Source organism: Garra rufa, chromosome 11, assembly GCF_049309525.1.
Source record: "Garra rufa chromosome 11, GarRuf1.0, whole genome shotgun sequence".
Classification (NCBI taxonomy): domain Eukaryota; kingdom Metazoa; phylum Chordata; class Actinopteri; order Cypriniformes; family Cyprinidae; genus Garra; species Garra rufa.
The window spans coordinates 24157795-24178442 of NC_133371.1; the positions used below are offsets into that span (position 1 = coordinate 24157795).

The following is a 20648-nucleotide window of genomic DNA, read 5'->3' on the forward strand; positions in this document are numbered from 1 at the left end:
TTTCGGGCTTGACTATATATATATGTAGCTATATATATAGATAGATAGATAGATAGATAGATAGATAGATAGATAGATAGATAGATAGATAATATACACAGTATACATATTATGTAAAAACTTATTTTGGATGTGATTAATCATTTGACAGCACTACATTGAACACATTTATTGTTTTTCGTCTCATTCTGAGGCACAAGTAATTTATTATATATGAAAATGATTGTATTCAGTGGCTTCTCCTACATTTCTTAGTAATATTTAGTGCCAGTTTATCAGAAAGTTGTGATTTTGACTCACTGGATGGAAACAGAGCTTTTTCCCGAATGTTTTATGCGATATTCCAAGTTAAATTCACACTTTGGATGGAAACCCAGCTAATGTGGCTTGAGAGAGCTTTGGGCCCTTTGATGGAACCCACACTTGGCCTTTTGGGCCAATTGTTTATTTTAAGGCACAGTGTTGAACAATATAGAGATCCTGAGTATGCAGCACTGTAGTTACACTGCAATTACAATGTAGTTACACTTAAGTTCTGAGCGTGTTTTGTGCCTTGCGTGCAAGATGTTGCTGTAAAGGCCATGCAGTCATTTTTGCTTAATAATGGTGTGTTTGAAAAGTGCTGAGCTGTACTTGTATGACTGCTGCTCTGCTGGGTTTAGTCAGATTACATGGCTGCCTAGACACATCAAACTCACCCACTCTGAACAATGCAGCGTCTTCAGTTCATTTACATTCACTATAGATGTGCTTGTAACACATTTCGAAATAGCCTTGCAAACATGTGCAAACTTGGTTCAACAGTGTTATTTTGGTCAGAGGTTTGAGTTGAATGATTGAATGGGTGGCTGTCCATGTGACCAGTCATATGCCATCTTGACTAATGGCACAAGAAACCAGAAACACAAGCCTCAAAAACTAAATATTTTAAGTATTTCATTGTTTCCACCTGTTTGTGCTAATTTTACGGTAGCTAAGCTTTAGCATCAGTGTGTGTGAGGTTGTGACAGAGGTTGTGAGATGCAGCAAGGCAATGAATCAGAAGCAGTGGGGAAAGGATGCCTCACAGTGGGCACTTCTGGACACCATTTTACGGCCATTCATAATCATTCTCATGCTCTGTCACATGCTCTCAGAGGATATTTGGGCAGTCATATGATGATGTTTGATGTTGTGTGTGTCTCCCCACATGGTTTCCTGTGTCTGCTGCAGCTGGTCACGTTACGAGGAGCGATCCTGGAGGATGCGATTCTGTCCACAGCGAAGCACGGAACGGTACGTGGTTTGCCTTTGAAAGAGGTTCTGGAGTATGTCCTGCCAGAACTCAGCGTGCCCTGTCTGCGATTGGCTCTCAGCACACCAAAGGTCACAGAGCAGCTTCTCAAACTGGACGAGCAGGGGGTGAGTAAATGATGACCCTTTAGACACTACTTCCTGTGTTATGAAAGTTTTAATAGTTCCCCAAAAATGAAAATGACTGACAGTGTTGGTCATATTTCTTTGTGTGTCTCTGCCGCTGTGTGTCTCTTACAGCTTAGTCAAAAACACAAAGTGGGCATCCTGCTGTGTCGAGCGGGACAGAGCACGGAGGAGGAGATGTACAACAATGAAGAGGCTACGCCAGCCTTCACCGCCTTCCTCGAGCTGCTGGGAGAAACTGTGTGTCTGAGGGGTTTCAACAAATATGCTGCCCAGCTAGACACCAAAAGTGAGCAAGGCTTTCTGTCTCTCTTACACGTGTCCTAAAAAGGCTCAGCACGATAAATTGTCAAGCGATAAATCGCATCTCTTCCGTGTTAATCAGAGTTCTTGTCGTAACCCACCGCGACCATCAAAAGCGTGGTGTGTAAATACATTTTGACGGTCTCTTGGTTATAATTGAGGCGTCACACTCTGGGAAGCTCCATGAATTCGCAGTGAAATTTCATTGGTACAAATCGTATTTAGGATGGCTCAAACAAACAGACTGTAATTCCATTTGGTAGCACGGAAATTACATACCGCACTGTTTCATTTAACAACATTTTCAATGCTCATAACACACACATGCGCATTTACTTGGCTAAATTCTTCCAGAAAATATTTAGCATTTTTACTATCTACAGTTGAAGTCAAAAGTTTACATACACCTTGCAGAATCTGCAAAATGTTAATTATTTTACCAAAGTAACAGGGGTCATTTTTTTTATTTAGTACTGACCTGAATGAGATATTTAGCATAAAAGACATTTACATATAATCCTTTAGAAAAAATAATAGTTGAATGTATATAAATGACCCCCTTCAAAAGTTTGCATGCACTTGATTCTTAATACTGTGTTGTTACCTGAGTGATCCACAGCTGTGTTGTTTGTTTGTTTGTTTGTTTGTTTGTTTGTTTGTTTGGTGATTGTTCATGAGTTCCTTGTTTGTCTTGAAGTCTTGAACAGTTAAACTGTCTGCAGTTCTTCAGAAAAATCCTTTGGGTCACACAAATTCTTTAGATTTTCAGCATTTTTGTGTGTTTGAACCCTTTCCAACAACAATGACTGTATGTTTTTGACACTGAGGACAACTGAGGGACACATATGCAACTGTTACAGAAGGTTCAAACACTCACTGACGCTCCAGAAGGAAATACAATGCATTAAGAGCTGGGGGTGAAAACTTTTTGAATTTGAAGATCAGAGTAAATTTAACTTACTTTGTCTTCTGGGAGACATGTTAGTATCTTCTGTAGCTTCTGAAAGGCAGTACTAAATGAAAAAATATGATATTTAAGCAAAATAAGAAACATGTATACATCTTCATTCTGTTCAAAAGTTTACACCTCTGGCTCTTAATGCATTGTGTTTCTTTCTGAAGCATCAGTGAGTGTTTGAACTTTATGTAATAGCTGCATATGAGTCCCTTTGTTGAAAAGATGGATCTCAAAATCATACATTGTTGGAAAGGGTTCAAATACACAAAAATGCTAAAAAAACAAAAAACAAAAAAAGAATTTGTGGGGCCTGAAGGGTTTTTCTGAAGTACAGCGTGCAGTTTAACTGTTCAGGACAAACCAGGGACTCATGAGCAACTATCACTAAAAAAAAAACCCCAAAGTTGTGGATCATTCAGGTAAGAGCACAGTATTAAGAATCAAGTGTATGTAAACTTTTGAACAGGGTCATTTTTATGAATTCAATCATTATTTTCTCATGTGGACTATATGTAAATGTCTTTTATGTGAAATATCTTATTCAAGTCAGTACTAAATAAAACATTACATGCATTCTGTATGATCTCTACTATTTTGGTAAAATAATTAACATTTTGTAGATTTTGCAAGGTGTATGTAAACTTTTGACTTAAACTGTATAGGAGTAATTGAAACCAGAATAAATTACAGCTCTGCTGTTGTTTACATACACTTCATGTCTAAAATCATGTAGATTAAATTTACATTAGTCCAGAAGTCTGAAATAACTAATAAAAAACACATTCTTTTTAAGATTTTTCTGATGTAATTGTTAGTTTTTATTACAAATTATATTATGAGCATGACATAGTTGAATTAAAGAGATAGTTCATATAAAAATGAAAATTCTGTCATTAATTAATCACCCTCATGTCATTCTAAACCTGGAAGACCTTTGTTCATCTTCAAAATAGAGAGATTTGAGAGATTTCTGACCCTCAATAGACAGCAACACAACTGACATGTTCAAGGCCCAGAAAGGCATTAAGGACATTGTTAAAATAGTCAACGTGACATCAATAGTTCAGCCTTAATTTTCTCATGTTCACTATTGGATGCACATAGACTATTTTATGCATTTTATGCATATTTTATTGCAATTATGTTCTAACTACTTTTCTAGCCCTTGAACGTGTCAGTTGCATTGCTGTCTATGTAGAGTCAGAAAGCTCTTGGATTTCATCAAAAATATCTTAATTTGTGTTGCGAAGATGAACAAAGGTCTTACGGGTTTGGAACGACATGAAGGTGAGTAATTAATGACAGAATTTTCATTTTTTTTGACAAACTATCCCTTTAACACAATTTTAAATGGGTTAATAACAGAACTCAGGTTGCATGAACTTTGAGTAAAACCTGATGCTCATTCATGTGTTTATTTAACAGCGGACTCAACTGGAACACACTCCCTGTATACAACCTATCAGGACTACGAGATCATGTTTCACGTGTCCACCATGCTTCCATACATGCCCAATAATCCTCAACAGGTAAGACACACACACACGCACACACACACACACACACGCACATCAGTACATCCAAGAGCCTGTATAGAACCGACATGACACAACACATCTCTCCCCTTCTCTCCCACCTGGATAGACTCCCAGAATGTCTTGCACGTTGTTCACATGCTATTCATTTTCTTTGCTCACATTCAGCAGTGTGTTTGTGGTGGGTACTGCATGTGGCAGACCCAGTTTGCAAAGAAACATCTGGAATGGTAGTAAAGTTTATAGAGTGGCAGCAGTAAATCCAGTGGAAATTTAGCAGCTCTTTTTTTCATGCAACACAAGTGGCCACAGCTTCTGGACGTCCACTCTCAGAGTCTGTATTTTTTTTTTGTTGTTTGTTTTTTTCATGTGGTTATGAAGGAATTGCTCTCGCTCTTTCTTTTTCGGTTTGTTATTGTCAAGCTCTCCTGCTGTTTTTATACGCACTGTAGTATGAATCAGAGCAGGGTGTGGTTTTTTTAGTGATTTCCATACTGTTGATTAGGATCCAGTAATGTGGTATCTTCTGCCCTCAGGAAGTTTCATGTGCATGCATATGCGTCAACTGCTTTGAAATGAAAACATTCGTTGAAAATATACTTAAAAGGAACCTGACTTATCATTGGCGCATTTTACTTGCAGAGTGTGATCATGTGCATCTGAGTGAAATAGAGTATTAAAGTGCTCCTATTATGCTAGTTTAAAGGTTGTTAATATTGTTTTATGAGTCTCTTAAAACAGGTTTACATGTATGCAGGGTCAAAAAACACTTTAGTTTTCTCCAAAAATAGATTTAATTTTACCTCATTTCTAAATGATTCGTAAAGGACTCGTGCGAAGCAGTTCGAAGAATCAGTCTCTCTAAACCCCTCCTTTCCGTGATCCCTCACTGCTGTGATTGGTCAGACGGCGCAGTCCTTTAAGATTGGCCCAGAGCCATAGAGAGAGCTCTCCATATGGCTCTGGATTGGTCTACTGCGGCGCGTACAGGGCGTGTAGGAAACGAAAAGCCCATTGCCATAACTGAATGACAGCCCTGACTTTTTCTGTCAATTCTGAGTTTATATCTCTCAATTCTGACTTTTTCTGTCAATTCCAAGTTTATATCTCTCAATTCTGAGTTTATATCTCTCAATTCTGACTTTTTCTGTCAATTCTGAGTTTATATCTCTCAATTCTGACTTTTTCTGTCAATTCCAAGTTTATATCTCTCAATTCTGACTTTTTCTGTCAATTCTGAGTTTATATCTCTCAATTCTGACTTTTTCTGTCAATTCCAAGTTTATATCTCTCAATTCTGACTTTTTCTGTCAATTCCAAGTTTATATCTCTCAATTCTGAGTTTATATCTCTCAATTCTGACTTTTTCTGTCAATTCCAAGTTTATATCTCTCAATTCTGAGTTTATATCTCTCAATTCTGACTTTTTCTGTCAATTCTGAGTTTATATCTCTCAATTCTGACTTTTTCTGTCAATTCCAAGTTTATATCTCTCAATTCTGAGTTTATATCTCTCAATTCTGACTTTTTCTGTCAATTCCAAGTTTATATCTCTCAATTCTGACTTTTTCTGTCAATTCCGAGTTTATATCTCTCAATTCTGACTTTTTTCTCGCAATTCCAAGTTTATATCTCTCAATTCTGAGTTTATATCTCTCAATTCCGAGTTTATATCTCTCAATTCTGAGTTTATATCTCTCAATTCTGAGTTTATATCTCTCAATTCTGACTTTTTCTGTCAATTCTGAGTTTATATCTCTCAATTCTGACTTTTTCTGTCAATTCCAAGTTTATATCTCTCAATTCTGACTTTATATCTCTCAATTCCGAGTTTATATCTCTCAATTCTGAGTTTATATCTCTCAATTCTGAGTTTATATCTCTCAATTCTGACTTTTTCTGTCAATTCTGAGTTTATATCTCTCAATTCTGACTTTTTCTGTCAATTCTGAGTTTATATCTCTCAATTCTGAGTTTTTCTGTCAATTCCAAGTTTATATCTCTCAATTCTGAGTTTATATCTCTCAATTCTGACTTTTTCTGTCAATTCCGAGTTTATATCTCTCAATTCTGACTTTTTTCTCGCAATTCCTAGTTTATATCTCTCAATTCTGAGTTTATATCTCTCAATTCCGAGTTTATATCTCTCAATTCTGACTTTTTTCTCGCAATTCCAAGTTTATATCTCTCAATTCCAAGTTTATATTTCTCAATTCCGAGTTTATATCTCTCAATTCCGAGTTTATATCTCTCAATTCCAAGTTTATATCTCTCAATTCCGAGTTTATATCTCTCAATTCTGACTTTTTTCTCGCAATTCCAAGTTTATATCTCTCAATTCCAAGTTTATATCTCTCAATTCCAAGTTTATATCTCTCAATTCCAAGTTTATATCTCTCAATTCCGAGTTTATATCTCTCAATTCTGACTTTTTTCTCGCAATTCTAAGTTTATATCTCTCAATTCCGAGTTTATATCTCTCAATTCTGACTTTTTTCTCGCAATTCTAAGTTTATATCTCTCAATTCTGAATTTATATCTCACAATTCTGATTTGATATCTCTTAATTCTGACTTTTGTCTTACAATTCTGAGTTTATATCTTGCAATTTTGGCTTTTTTTTTTTTTTTGCAATTCTGAGTTTGTCTCGCAATTCTATTTTCATGCAATTTTAACTTTATATCTCACAATGCTGACTTTTTTCTCACAATTGTGAGTTTATATTTTGCAATTCTGAGTTTTTTCTTGCAATCCCAAGTTTATATCTATTCTGAGTTCCTAACTTTTTTCCTCGCAATTCTGAGTTTATATCTTGCAATTCTGACCTTTTACTCAGAAATGTGTAGTACAAACTTGCAGTTCTTTTTTTTCCACAGTATTGCATGCTATAAACTTAGAAAAGTCAGAATTGAAAGATATAAACTCGGAATTGCGAGAAAAAAAAATCTGAGTTGCGAGGTATAAACTGGAATTGCAAAAAAAGTCAGAATTGCAAGATACAAACTCGCATTTGCACATTTCTGATTTCTCACAAATGTGAGTTTATATCCCACTATTCTGACTTATCTCACAATTCTGAGCAAAAAAAGTCCAAATTGTGAGATAAAGTCCTTTTACCTTTAGTTTGTTTTCAGTGGCAGAAACAGGCTTCATACTTTGAATATAAGAGAGGCGCATTACAAATAAAGTATATTATTATTAGTAATATAATTATTTATCTGTTGATTTTTGATTGCACTGTGGGTTCAATGAATTATTCAAATCAAAAGTTGTTTGTTAACATTAGTCAATGCACTGTGAACTAACATGAACATATTAGTGAACAACTGTACTTTTCTTAACTAACATTAACAAAGATTAATAAATACTGTAATACTGTAAAAATAAATAAATCCTTCTACAGAGGATTTTTGCCTTTATAAAACGTTTACAATTAAACCAGGGACTTATATTATTTGTCTAATATAATATTATATATAAATAGAATATTTTTGCAGTACTATTTGGTAATGTAGAAATTACACAACTATAGATTTATCTGATCTGCTCACTCTCAGATGACCTGCAGAGGGCAGTGTTTATCTGTCAGATAATTCTCTATTTTTAAAGCACATACAAAAACAGGCACTCACATGGAGTGTGTTGTAGTGATTACGGTGAGAGGCAGAAAGTGATGTCAGGCTGTACAATAATTTCAGGTTCCAGGAGTGTCTCCCTTCAGAACTCATTATAGGGGATAGGAGGACCATGTCAGCATTCAAGACCAGTGTTTCCATGGTTTTCCCTTTGTGTGTTGTTGAAATGTAAGATGGCTTATATAACTGATGCCCTAACACTGTTGCGAACGGGTGGGCAGCTTCTACTGCTCTGACTCAGATTGGAGGCCAGTCTTTCACATAGAGACATAGAGATGCTCCTAATTTCACGGTCTATTTTTAAATGTAGATTAACTGCAGTGTTAAACATCGGTTCTCAGCATCTCTGCTGTCAGCTCTCTTAGTAGATCTCCCTCCTAGAGTTCAAACGAGTACAGAACATGTTGCCCTGATCACGCTTTAGAGTAGACAAATCAACTCCATACATAACAGTAGAGAATGGCACTCCTGAATGATTTCAGATGTCTTTTTGCATCGCCCGCCAGGCACCACTGTATTGATATTCCTAGCAATACAAACTACCATTAAAAGTTTTTGGTCAGTACATTTTTATTTACTTTACTTACTTTACATTACTTTACTTTACTTAAAATGCTTTCTGTGTCTTGGATATATTTAATGCTGCCATGAATATCTTAGAATCAGCATAATTATGCTTGCTACTGTTTGGAACCTCCTTTGCATTCAAAGTGATGCTTTAAAATTGCTCTTAGAGAGCAAATTTATTAAATCTAAATGGCAAACAACCAAAGCCAGGGAAGCTAAAACCTACGATTATTTAAAACTTTAATACTATACCTTTGCCATCTTGCACGCACTGGTATTTCCTTCAGGAAATGTAATTCTAGCACAACTTGATCTTTTTACAGCATTAGTACATTTTATTGCATGTGTTTTAGTGGCCGTCTCACAGATTGGTGCTGCAGTGCTGTTAACAGGCTTTTTCACACCTCTGTGTCTCTCACCACAGAAATCATTGTGCATCTATGAAGATATTTCGGCCAGTTCCCTTTTTTTCTATGTCCTTCAACAGAACACTCTATCGTTTCTCTCTTTTGCTCTCTCTCTGTCTCCCATACTCCTTGCAGTCTTGCCTTTTTTTGGCTGGTACGTTGTGTGCATTAAACAGTAACATAGGACTTACACTGAAGGACAGACCTGAGCCATATCTAGAAACCACAATATCATAGAGACTTAAGGGTGGCCACATTTTGCCTTTAGCTAGTAGGTGACCACCTATTCTTATCTCACTACAGCGTGCATCACATAAAAGTGAAAATATTGTAGCAGCCTTCCAAGTTTTATGAGGTTAATTAAAATTTATAGTAAATAAAATGTATAGTTCATTAACTGATATAATAATAATATAGTAAAGTCCTTTGTACATTTATAATAAACAGGGTTTCCGCAGGGTCTTAAAAAGTCTTAAAAAGTCTAAAATTTAAAAATCTAAATTTTAGGCCTTAAAAAGTCTTAAATTCACTGTTCTAGGTCTTAAATAATTTTACACAGGTCTTATTTTTCCAATGTCCATGTAACGCTACCGCTAATGCTCATTTAAATTCTCTTTTTGTTGTTGTTACTTGGTTGTTTCCCGTGGTGTTGTAGTTCTCTATTTCACTATTCCAAATATAATTTGCTGTATTTAAACTACAAATGAGACCAACATGCAATAGCCAATCAGCTTTCTGATATTGGCGCGAGTCTCTCTCGGATTATACCACAGAAGTAAAATGGATTTAACTTTTTAGCTATGGGTAAGTGCAAGTTTAGCGATACTTGGCTTGAATAAACTGAATATAGGGCTTGGCTAAGGCCAGTTGCTAACAACTGAAGATTTTTTTCTCCCCCTGCAGAAGTTACTGCATCTTCAGACAGAATTGCAGTAGTAGAATACAGGTCAAACTACCTTTTTTATGTATATAATGTTCTTAATAATAATAATAAATATAGGTCGAGCTAGTTGACCCCCAGCTTTCGAGATACTTTTAAAATGTTTTTTTTTTCTTTTACTTGCCGGACCGAACAAACAGCCTGATTAAAACTGAAACTGAAACTGAATTTCATTTATGACAGCCATGAAATTGTTTACTTTTTACATTAAACACATTAAATATTACATATATGATATAATGTGTATATCCAATACAGGTTTAGGTCTTAAATTTCATATAAGGTGGTATTAAAAAGGTCTTAAAAAGTCTTAAATTTCACTTGTTCATATCTGCAGAAACCCTGAATAAAAAAAACACCATAAAATTGTAATTTCTTTCGAAAACTGTTTATTTTACTGTACAAATACATAAAAATTGTCATGTTAGACCTATTACTGTTTTTCACCGTATATACTATAGTAAAAGACCTTACTGTTAACAAATTAAAGGATAGTTTAGCCTATGCAAAAATTAAAATTCTGTCATTAATTACTCACCCTCATGTCGTTCCAAACCCGCAAGACCTTCGTTCGTATTCGGAACACAAATTAAGATATTTTTGATGAAATCCGCGGCTACGTTTACACTAAAGTCTCGAAAACAGAGACTTTCGAAAATGCTGCGCACACCTTTTTAGTTTGAAAACTCTGGGGTTGCGTTTCAGACCCTGTTCACACTAGTGCGTTTTCATTTTTAAACGGCGTTTTAAAACGAAATCTACACTGGCAATTTCACTGCTCTTTAGAAACGATCTCCTGTCCCCACATTCGCTCTGCGTATCCTTGATGACAGTGTAAACGGTAGCATCATGCTCATTTTGAATGGTCATGTAACGTGTTTTCGGTTATGTAGTTTGGACGGAGATCCTTTCTGAAATGCAGTGAAAACGCTTGTGTAGACGAGGATCGTTTTCATTTTAAAACAAAAACGCACTAGTGGAAACAGGGCCTTAGTTTGTTTTCTGTACATTCTGGTTAACATTAAAGGCACAATATGCAAGTTTTCACCTATAGAGGTCGCATTTTCAAAACAAACAAAAAATAAAGGCATAGTTTGATGATGCCGTTATTGAGTGCGGAATCATGGGAGTTGTTGTCTTCATCCCCACAGCCGATGCAATTCGTCGGGCAGAAATCATGTCCGTGGATGAGCTACTATATATAGAAGACTAAAGGTCACTGTAGTATGAAGCACGGTGGGGCTGAAAGTCATGGATGCAAAACCAGAACGCTGAAACGATTGCTAATGAAGGACGAGCGTCATACACGGCTCTAAGCAGCTGAGCTTTAATTGTGCCACAGCAAAATCTATAACACTGTTCTAGTGGTTTTTGGAGATTTGAATCCAAAAATCTAACATAATGTGACTTTAAGGATGTCCTTCCTTACTACCTTTCTAAGCCTTGAAGTCTTGTGTTGCTGTCTATGCAGGGTCAAAAAGCTCTTGAATTGCATCAGAAATAACTTTACTTGTGTTTCAAAGATAAACAAAGTCTTATAGGTTTAGAATGACATAAGGGTGAGTAATTAATGACTAAATTTGAATTTTTAGGTGAACCAACCCTTTATTAGTAGCATTTAGCATTTCTAGTGTTTTACCATTAAAATTACAGTCATTTTTCTTACAGTGAATACTCACTGTATCAGCCCAGAACCTTGTACACCTTGTAAATACGACATTGTTTTTAGATGGACAGATTAAAAAAAAAAAACCTTTTTGTCCTGATTTCCAGCATAAAGTTAGCCAATCAGAGCGGAGTTAGCCAGATCAAGAAAGTACTTTCCAGTAGGGCTGTCAAACGATTAATCGCGATTAATCGCATGCAAAATAAAAGTCTGTTTATAATATGTGACCCAAGCCACAAAACCAGTCATAAGAGTCTTTTTTTTTTTAATTGAGATTTATACATCATATGAAAGCTGATAAATAAGCATTTCCATTGATGTATGGTTTGTTAGAATAGGACAATATTTGGCCGAGTTACAACTCAGAATCTGAGTTACAACTGGAATCTGAGGGTGCAAAAAAAAACTATATATTGAGTATATCACCTTTAAAGTTGTCCAAATGAAGTTCTTAGCAATGCATATTACTAATCAAAAATTAAGTTTTGATATATTTACAGTAGCAGGTTTACAAAATATCTTAATGGAACATGATTTTTACTTAAAAAGCATTAAAAAAAACTATAATTTTGACCCATACGATGTATTTTTGATTATTGCTACAAATATACCTGTGCTATTTAAGACTGGTTTTGTGGTCTAAATTTATGTATATTTATTTTTATGCGATTAATCGCTATTAATCATTTGACAGCCCTCCTTTCCAGTTCTATATGCAATATGCATTAGACACTCATTGAATGTGGCCAGAATCCACTTAGCAACCACCTAGAACACCTAGCAACTCATAACACCTTTACAACCTTGTACCAACATCCCGGCATGTTCTAAAAGTAAAACTCAAGTCGAGTTTATATTGCATTGAATTTCTGACTTACTCTCCTGTTCATTTCTCTCACAGCTCCTGAGGAAGAGGCACATAGGAAATGATATAGTCACGATCATATTCCAGGAGCCGGGAGCCCTACCGTTCACTCCACAGAATATCCGCTCTCACTTCCAGCACGTGTTCGTCATTGTCCGTGTGCACAGCCCTGGCTCTGACAACACCTGCTACAGGTTGGCCTTGTTTCCATAGCAACCATCCCTAAGAACAGTATTGCATGTTGGCCTGTAGCTGATTACTGAGATATGCAATGAAAATGTAGTAATGTAGTTCAGTGAGTGAAAACTCTCCTGGGATTGGATGAAATAATTAATCAGTCTTTTTTCCTACAGTGTGGCAGTGACCCGCATGAAGGACGTGCCTCCGTTCGGTCCGCCGCTACCCTCAAACGGCCTGACTTTCCGTGACCCAGCTGCCTTCCGAGCTTTCCTGCTGGCCAAGATCATCAACGCAGAAAACGCTGCGCACAAATCAGAAAAGTTCCACGCCATGGCAACCCGCACACGCCAAGGATACCTGCGGGACCTGGCGGAGAACTGCATTTCCACTACGCCACTTGACACTGCTGGCAAACTGAACAATCTCATCTCTCTGGCCTCCAAACGCAAGGAACGCGTCAGGGCACGTGAGGGAGCGGAAATGGGTGCCTTAGGGGCGCTTGTTTGGCGCGTACTTGCGCAGGACTTTAACGGTGGAGGCGCCGAGCTTCCTTGTGCTCTAGCCATCTCCAATGAGTACATTGTCCTGGCAGACTGCTCCACCAAAGAGGTGGTGTTTAACTGTTTCTGTGCTGATGTGATTGGTTGGACGGCGGAGAGACTTGCACTGAAGATTTTCTATGGTAGAGGAGACCATGTGGCCTTACGGGTAGCAGAGGGCAGTGCACAAGATATCAGAGAGGTGGTGCAGAGACTTAAGGTACTTATACAACATACATGGACAGTCCATTAATTGGTTTGAATTATGAGATTTGCCATTTATACAGGGTTCGTACAAGGTGCTTAAAGTACTTGAATTTGACTTTTTGAAATTTACGGCCTGGAAAACCCTTGAAAATAGCAATGTTCCTGAAGAGGTACTTGAAAAGTGATTGAATTATTGAAAGACTGCATCTATGAAATAAGCAATTTAAAAAACATTGTACCTTTTTTGCTTATTTCAGTTAAAGTCAGAAAACAATCAAGCTAAGCAAGTAGTAGTACTGACAGTGACGTGCAAACATGGCTAAAGATGTGAAAAGAGGAACAGATGAACCAAACCAATTGAGTCATTTAAACTATTGAGTCATTTAAACTGGAACCGCTCTGATTGATTCAAACTCGTGACTTCGATCATTCATTTTAAGCTATTCACTAGCAAAAAACAGATCAAATTGAAAGAGACATTCATTTTTGAATTTCAACATCTCTTGTAATGATTTAAAAAAAAAACATGTAGGGGTGGGTGAAACTGAGCTTTTCGAAACTCTGAATCAGTTAAACCATTGCATCGCAAAATGATTGCATGTTTCGAAGTGCTCCAATCAGATTGCGTATCGCGAATCATTTATTTCAGATTAGGACTTCAAATCCTGTATTGCAAATAATTTGATTTAGATTGGAACTTTGCATAATGCGAATCATTTCATTTAGTTTTGTTGCGTATCACGAATCATTTGTTTCAGATCGGGACTTCGAAACATGAAACACGCAAAACATTTTATTTAGATCAGAACAGGTTTGCGAATCATTTCACGAATTGAATGATTCAAAATCAAATGATTCGCATTATGCGATTTGAAGTCCTGATCTAAATCAAATGTTTCACGATACGCAAAGTTCCGATCTAAGTCAAATGATTGGCGAATCACACTTCGGAGTGGGTTTCGCAAATCGTTTGCTTTAGATTGGATCTTCATAGCGTGGATCGCAAATCATTTGATTCAGACCGAGACTTCAGTGCGGGTTCGCAAATAATTTGTTTTATATCAGGATTTCAGAGCAATTGTCGAGAATCTTTTTTTTTTTTTCAGATTTTTTCTTAAACAGTAGAAAACATCAAACCATTAAAGCAGTACATTTAAAAAACAAAACAAAGAAAAAAGAAATAATGTATACACAAATACAAATCCCTTAAAGGAGAACTCAACTACTACAAATAGATCTATAGTAAAAGTGCAATATACTTTAGTATTAATACTTTACATGTGCTTTATTTATATACAATTTTGTAAGTATATTTTTATTTCATTTTTAAATTTAAAAGAGAAGACATTGTTTGGTAAGTGAGATCTCAGATTGAAGTCCTTAAAAATCCAAAAAGTAGTGCTTGAAAAGCACTGAATTTTATCTTACAGTATCTGTACAAACCCCGTTTATAGTCTCTAAACTCCTGTCTGTTTTTTTTCCTTGCAGGCATTGACTGTAGGTTGTGAGACGGTTGATATGACATTACGACGTAATGGTTTAGGCCAGCTTGGTTTCCATGTACGTTTGGACGGAACTGTATCTGAAGTTGAGGAATACGGCTTTGCTTGGCAGGCGGGACTCCGGCAGGGTAGCCGTTTGGTAGAAATCTGCAAAGTTGCCGCTGTGACGCTCTCCCACGAGCAGATGATTGACCTACTGCGTACTTCGGTCACCGTAAAAGTGGTCATCATTCCACCGTTCGAAGAGGGAGGGGCCCGCAGGTGAGCATTTTGGGAATTTTTTCGTATTTTTTGCCTTTTAATGCCATTTTAAAATCTAGACTGCTATTGTTTGAGAAATCAAACATTGGCTGTTGGGTGTCAGCCAACTTCTTTAAAATACAGTAAACATCTCAAGACACGAGTCATGATTTATTAGGTCCCAGAAGCCACATCTGAAGTGGCACATGCAATGTAGACATACTTTGTAAATATTTGTCACAGACACTAGAAATTTACTTCATGTTTTCATGTCATTTTAAGTCTTATTTTGATGTAACAAACTGGTTATATCAAAATGTGTAAGTGGTTTATTTACTTTTTAAAATTAGTCTTCCCATTAACGCCATTATATTGTTAATTCAGACTGATTCGCGAACGCAAAACACGCATTAACGCGAGAGGCGGGATTTTCCACATTAACCAATCACAGCCAAACATAACTAGTCATATCCAATCATATCGCGATGGAGGCATTGCCTCCTCTCACAAGACTTTCCCCCATTCATTCCCAATTACCTCCCGCCAAACTCACTTTAGGGGGTCTGTTAAAACTCGAGGCGAGAGAGGCGGACTCCCGTTGTAACTTCACCTGCTGGTGTCACTTTTGGACAGTTTGGTCAGTTTTAATTTAGAAAAACACGTGATTTATACACTTTTCAATGTTATATTCTGTAGTATTTGCGTTGTTTAATTGTTTTCCTAAAATTTTTATTCGCGTCCAATATTTTATGATCTCCCTTGCCTCAGAAGAAACGCTGTTGGCATAAACAGTGTATGACTTCATTTTGAATGCTTATTTTCCATATTTTTACATTTAAGTTTGTCGTCATCTAACGCTTACTTGATCTTTAAAGCTAATAATTTAATATTTAGCAAGTTTCAAAATGAATATACATTTTTCATACTGTACACTGTAAAAAAAAAGTCGATTCAACTTAAAAGTAAGTGTTTATGCTGCCTTAAAATTTTAAGTTTAGTCAACATGACATGTTAAGTTGTACTACATGAAAACATGAATATTTGAGTTGAGTAAACTTAAACTTTTAAGGCAGCATGAACACTTACTTTTTTAAGTTGAAAACAACTTTTTTTTTTTTTCAATTTTATATCCCACTAATCTCTGACTTTATAAGTTGCAGTTGTAAGTTTATATCACAAAATTCTGAATTGCAAGCTTATATCTCAATTCTGAGAAAAAAAAAGTCAGAATTGTGAGATGTAAAATCGCAATTGTGAGAAAAAAATCTGAATTTTGAGATAAAAAGTTGCAATTATCTTTTAATAATTTTTTTTTTTTTTTATTCGGTGGTGGAAATGGGCTTCCATAGTTATCAATCATAACATGAAATGTAAAACAGGATCCTGTGGATCCTAACATAATTATAAAGAAATGTAATTATTATGGAAACAATACAAATAGTCATAACCAGAATTCCAATGCATTGTTTAGAGGTTTCCAATTAGAAAACCAGATGGTCAGGTCAAAACCACAAATCATTTCCCAAATATATTTCATTTATATATCTGTTTTATACCCTGTTCTTGTACATACCCTGACAAACTATTTTAATTGGTTTATTTAAAAGTCATTTGAGCAAGCCATAATACCATATAATTGCTCTTGCGGTAATTTGGGTTATTTCATTTCACACACTACAAAATTCACTTCTGAATCAGTTTAAGGTAAGATTGTTTGGATGTTTGCTAAAAAGGAAATGTAGAGATTGGACCTCTTGGAACTTTAATTGAATACTCCTGCAGAGGATGGGGAAAGAGCCATTAGTCCAACATTTTATCAGAATGTTAGATAGCTCTTGCGACTCCATTAAATTCATTCCGCTTCGATAAATCATTAACAGAGAACACCATAAAAGACTGTCAGACTCCAGCCTGTCTCATAGTCTAGAGACAAAAGCTTCGGCTTCTGCATTCATTCGGTGAACTGCTGCCTATGATGTTCCAGAGAGCATCAAATCCCTTCATTGGCATTTTTTTAAAACAGATGTAATCTAGAGTGTTTTCACTATGAGTCATCAATTGGCCACTAAAACCAAACAAAACTCGCATATTATGCTGATTATTACTGCTGAAAATGATTAATTATTTTCATGTTTTGGCATGTACTAATGGGTCAGATCGGGGAAAAAAAAAGTTTGGAGTACTATAGACTGCCAAAAGTTAAAACAAATCAAGGAAAAGAGGAACAAAAGGCGTTTGTGGTTGGCCAAACTGAACCAGAATTTCCAGGGCAAGAATCTTAACATTTATGTTTGTTCTTATCATTTCCAGTCAGGTAGGTGAAATATTAGGCAATTTTTTTTAATTAAAACTGCTTGTATGTATCTTTACCACCTATTAACTTTAGTTTTTTCAAAATATTGCGCCCTTACCTGCGTACTAAGTCCTTCTCTATAGGATTTAGAAGCTTCCACACGTTTTTTCCGTGGTTCACACAGCATAAATTAGCCGAACCGCATATTCAGTAGCAATAGTAGTGCAATCCATGCTATTGTTTACATCTGAGTATCACCATTAAAGGAGTAGTTCACTTTGAGAACAAAAATTTACAGATAATGTACTTACCCCCTTGTCACCCATGTCTTTCTTTCTTCAGTCGTAAGGAAATTATGTTTTTGAGTAAAAAATTGCAGGATTTCTCTCCATATAATGGACTTCTATGGTGCCTCCGAGTTTGAACTCCCAAAATGCAGCTTCAAAGGGCTCTAAATGATCACAGCCGAGGAAAGAAGGGTCTTATCTAGCAAAATGATGGGTTATTTCCTAAAAAAAAATACAATTTATATACTTTTTAACCTCAAATGCTTGTCTTGTCTAGCTCGGCAAGACGAGCGTTTGAGATTAAAAAGTTTATAAGTTGTAAATGTTTGTAGAAAATAATCAATCGTTTCGCTAGATGAGACCCTTCTTCCTTGGCTGGGATCATTTAGAGCCCTTTGAAGCTGCATTTTGCAAGTTCAAACTCGGAGGGCACCATAGAAGTCCACTATATGGAGAGAAATCCTGAAATGTTTTCCTCGAAAAACACCAGTTCTTTACGACTGAAGAAAGAAAGACATGAACATCTTGGATGACAAGGGGGTGAGTGCATTATCTGTTAATTTTTGTTCTGAAAGTGAACTTCTCCTTTAACTGACTAAATCATGACCTAGGTGCAAACCCTTTATACAATCACAGTGCAGCCCAGGTGAAATCCAATGCAATCCTAAAATCCTTTTCTTTGAATAAGACAGCAAACAGAGAAAATAAACACTGTCAGTGTTTTCACCTTCCCAGACATTTTCTGACAGGAACCTCAAGTCAGCAATAGTCGTTCTGTACGGAAAACAGCAACTTTAAGCTTAAAAATCTAGTCAGCAGCACATTTCAGATCTGACAGGGCTGTTGCTATTGGTTTTTTTTGCACTTTGCACCCCTCTGGAGACCCATTCTCATTTTGGAAAGATTAACGACGAGCCTCGTGGCAGAATTAATGCTGCTTGCTGCAAATGCCCGCCGGCTGGCACCCCACTGACATAATTCAAAGATTCAGTTTCAATGTTTTTATAGGTGAAACAAAAACACTATGTATCTTCAAACGAGAGGGGAAAAGCTTTTGTTTCTCTCTCTTGTACCTCCTCTTTGTCTGATGCACAAGCACAAACACACACACACACTTGTGTGCGCACATACACACACAGGCACTCACCAGATTTTGAGAACGTTGGCAGACGCCGCAGTTCTCAGGGGAACAGTGAGTGGGAGTGTTAGAGAGAAAGAGAGAGAGAGGGACAGAGAGAAAGAGAGTGTTAGAAAAGGAGAGGAGAGAGGGATGGAACAGTTTACAAATGAAAACAGTGATTATGTGAAGCCTCAGTTTTGCTGCGACGAAAAGGTACGTTTGAGGGCGCTTCTTAACTTGTTAATGTTTCACATTGCATGTTTGATATAGTTCAACATGGCATGACTCTGAACTTTCTTCTGAGTGGCTGCTGTTAGAGACTAATTACTCAGCAGCATGTTTGATTGCGTGCTAGCGGGACATGTGTTCGCCGTTGTGGTTAAATTACGCAAGTAAACTCCTTTTGAGATGTTCTCTTTTGAGATCCCAACACCCCCCACCCACACTGTGCCTAAAACGAAAGAGCGTGTTAATTGCATGCTTCGACATGCTTGTCTTTCTGTCATTCTATCTCGTTCATTTTCCCTCCTCTGTTTGTATCTCTTTCCCTCTCAGTGGTCCAGCCAGTGCCAGGGGAGCAGATTGCATGAGACTAAAGCCTGGAATCTGTGAAAAAGGGGCTAAAAATAAATAAATAAAGGAGGTTTAATTAAGAAATGTGTTCGGCGTGACGCTGAGGACGGCGTGTTTAGCATGCAGGGGAAGAATATGAAGACGGTAGATGCTGAGGCATGTCTGAGCGCCTCCTTGCTCGGAAACAAAGTGGGAGGAACACCCCTCCTCCCGTTTCTCCCTCCGTCTCACCCTCCCTCTCTGTCTCTCTTCCTCTTGTTATCATAGTGAAAGAGAGGATTGGAGGGGTGGAGAGCTGAAATCTGTGTGTGTGTGTGTGTGTGCGTGTGTGTCCGGTTGTCAGGGCTCGTTTGTACTTCAGCTGTCAGTCAGAGCCTCATGGCGCTGCCGCGGATATCCGATACAACAGTCTGGTCTACACTCGGAGGTTAGTGATGGGCTTGGAGACAAAGGATGGATGTGAAACGCTGGGACTCAGTTGTATTAGAACAAGGAATGAAAATACTTGGACACGGTGAAGGTGTCGGATGGAGGGATAGATGGATAAATGGATGGCAGTAAAAGAGGAGTGGTGGAGCTGACAGCACTCTTTTAGTGATGAAGAGGAAGAGCTCCAGTGTAGCAACATGAGGCTGTGCTCATGTATTTCACGCTGAGGGTTTTTCTAGCCTTTGTCCGAGCGTGGCTTCAGTCTCTTTGATTAGAAAGCGTTTATGTGTGCTGAAGAATTATGTCTTATTATGTGTTTAACATCTTTTTTTTTAAATGTTTGAAAATGTCTAATTTTCTCAAGTGAAACACAATATACAATTTAAAATATGTGATTTAACATGATATAAAATGTAAATGAGATATAAAATAAGATTGGGGTTACACTTTATTTTAAGGTGTCTGTGTTATAGTGTAATTATCCATTTAAGAACTGAGTAATATAAATTAACAACATGTACTTGCTTTAGGGTTAGGATTAGGGTTTGGTTTAGGGTTGGTTGTATGTAATTATGCATAATTTACTGTTATTATTATTATAATAAGTACATGTAATTTGTAACAAGGACACTGTAAAATTGTTTTACCAAGGTTTGTTTTAAGATTTGTACTATGTCAAAAAAAATTATGATTTAAAGTATAGTATTTCAAAGTTATGGAGCCCTGCACAGCATAAGGGAAAAATAGGAATATTTATTATTTTGTTCCCTCATTTTAGCCAAATTGTAGACATTTAGGCTGTTTACACTAGAGTTTTTTTAAGCTTTACGAGTTTCGAAAACACCGCAGACCCTGTTTTAAGCCCGATTTATATTGCATTTTAAATTGAAAATGATCCTCGTCTACACTGCCGTTTTCACTGAAATGAAATTTGTCCACACTTTACAACCGAAAATGCATGTCACATGACCATTTATGCAGGT

The 20648-nt window shown here is 36.7% G+C and overlaps 1 protein-coding gene across 1 annotated transcript in view; it reads left to right on the forward strand.

Annotated features, from left to right (window-relative positions):
• Positions 1-20648, forward strand: part of sipa1l3 (signal-induced proliferation-associated 1 like 3) — a 130676-nt gene that overhangs the window by 79234 nt on the left and 30794 nt on the right. Inside the window, exons 5-10 of the mRNA XM_073850095.1 lie at positions 1213-1401; positions 1534-1708; positions 4106-4209; positions 12332-12489; positions 12649-13234; positions 14710-14984. Of these exons, the coding sequence (XP_073706196.1) occupies positions 1213-1401; positions 1534-1708; positions 4106-4209; positions 12332-12489; positions 12649-13234; positions 14710-14984 (1487 nt within the window). The remainder of the gene's footprint in view (positions 1-1212; positions 1402-1533; positions 1709-4105; positions 4210-12331; positions 12490-12648; positions 13235-14709; positions 14985-20648) is intronic.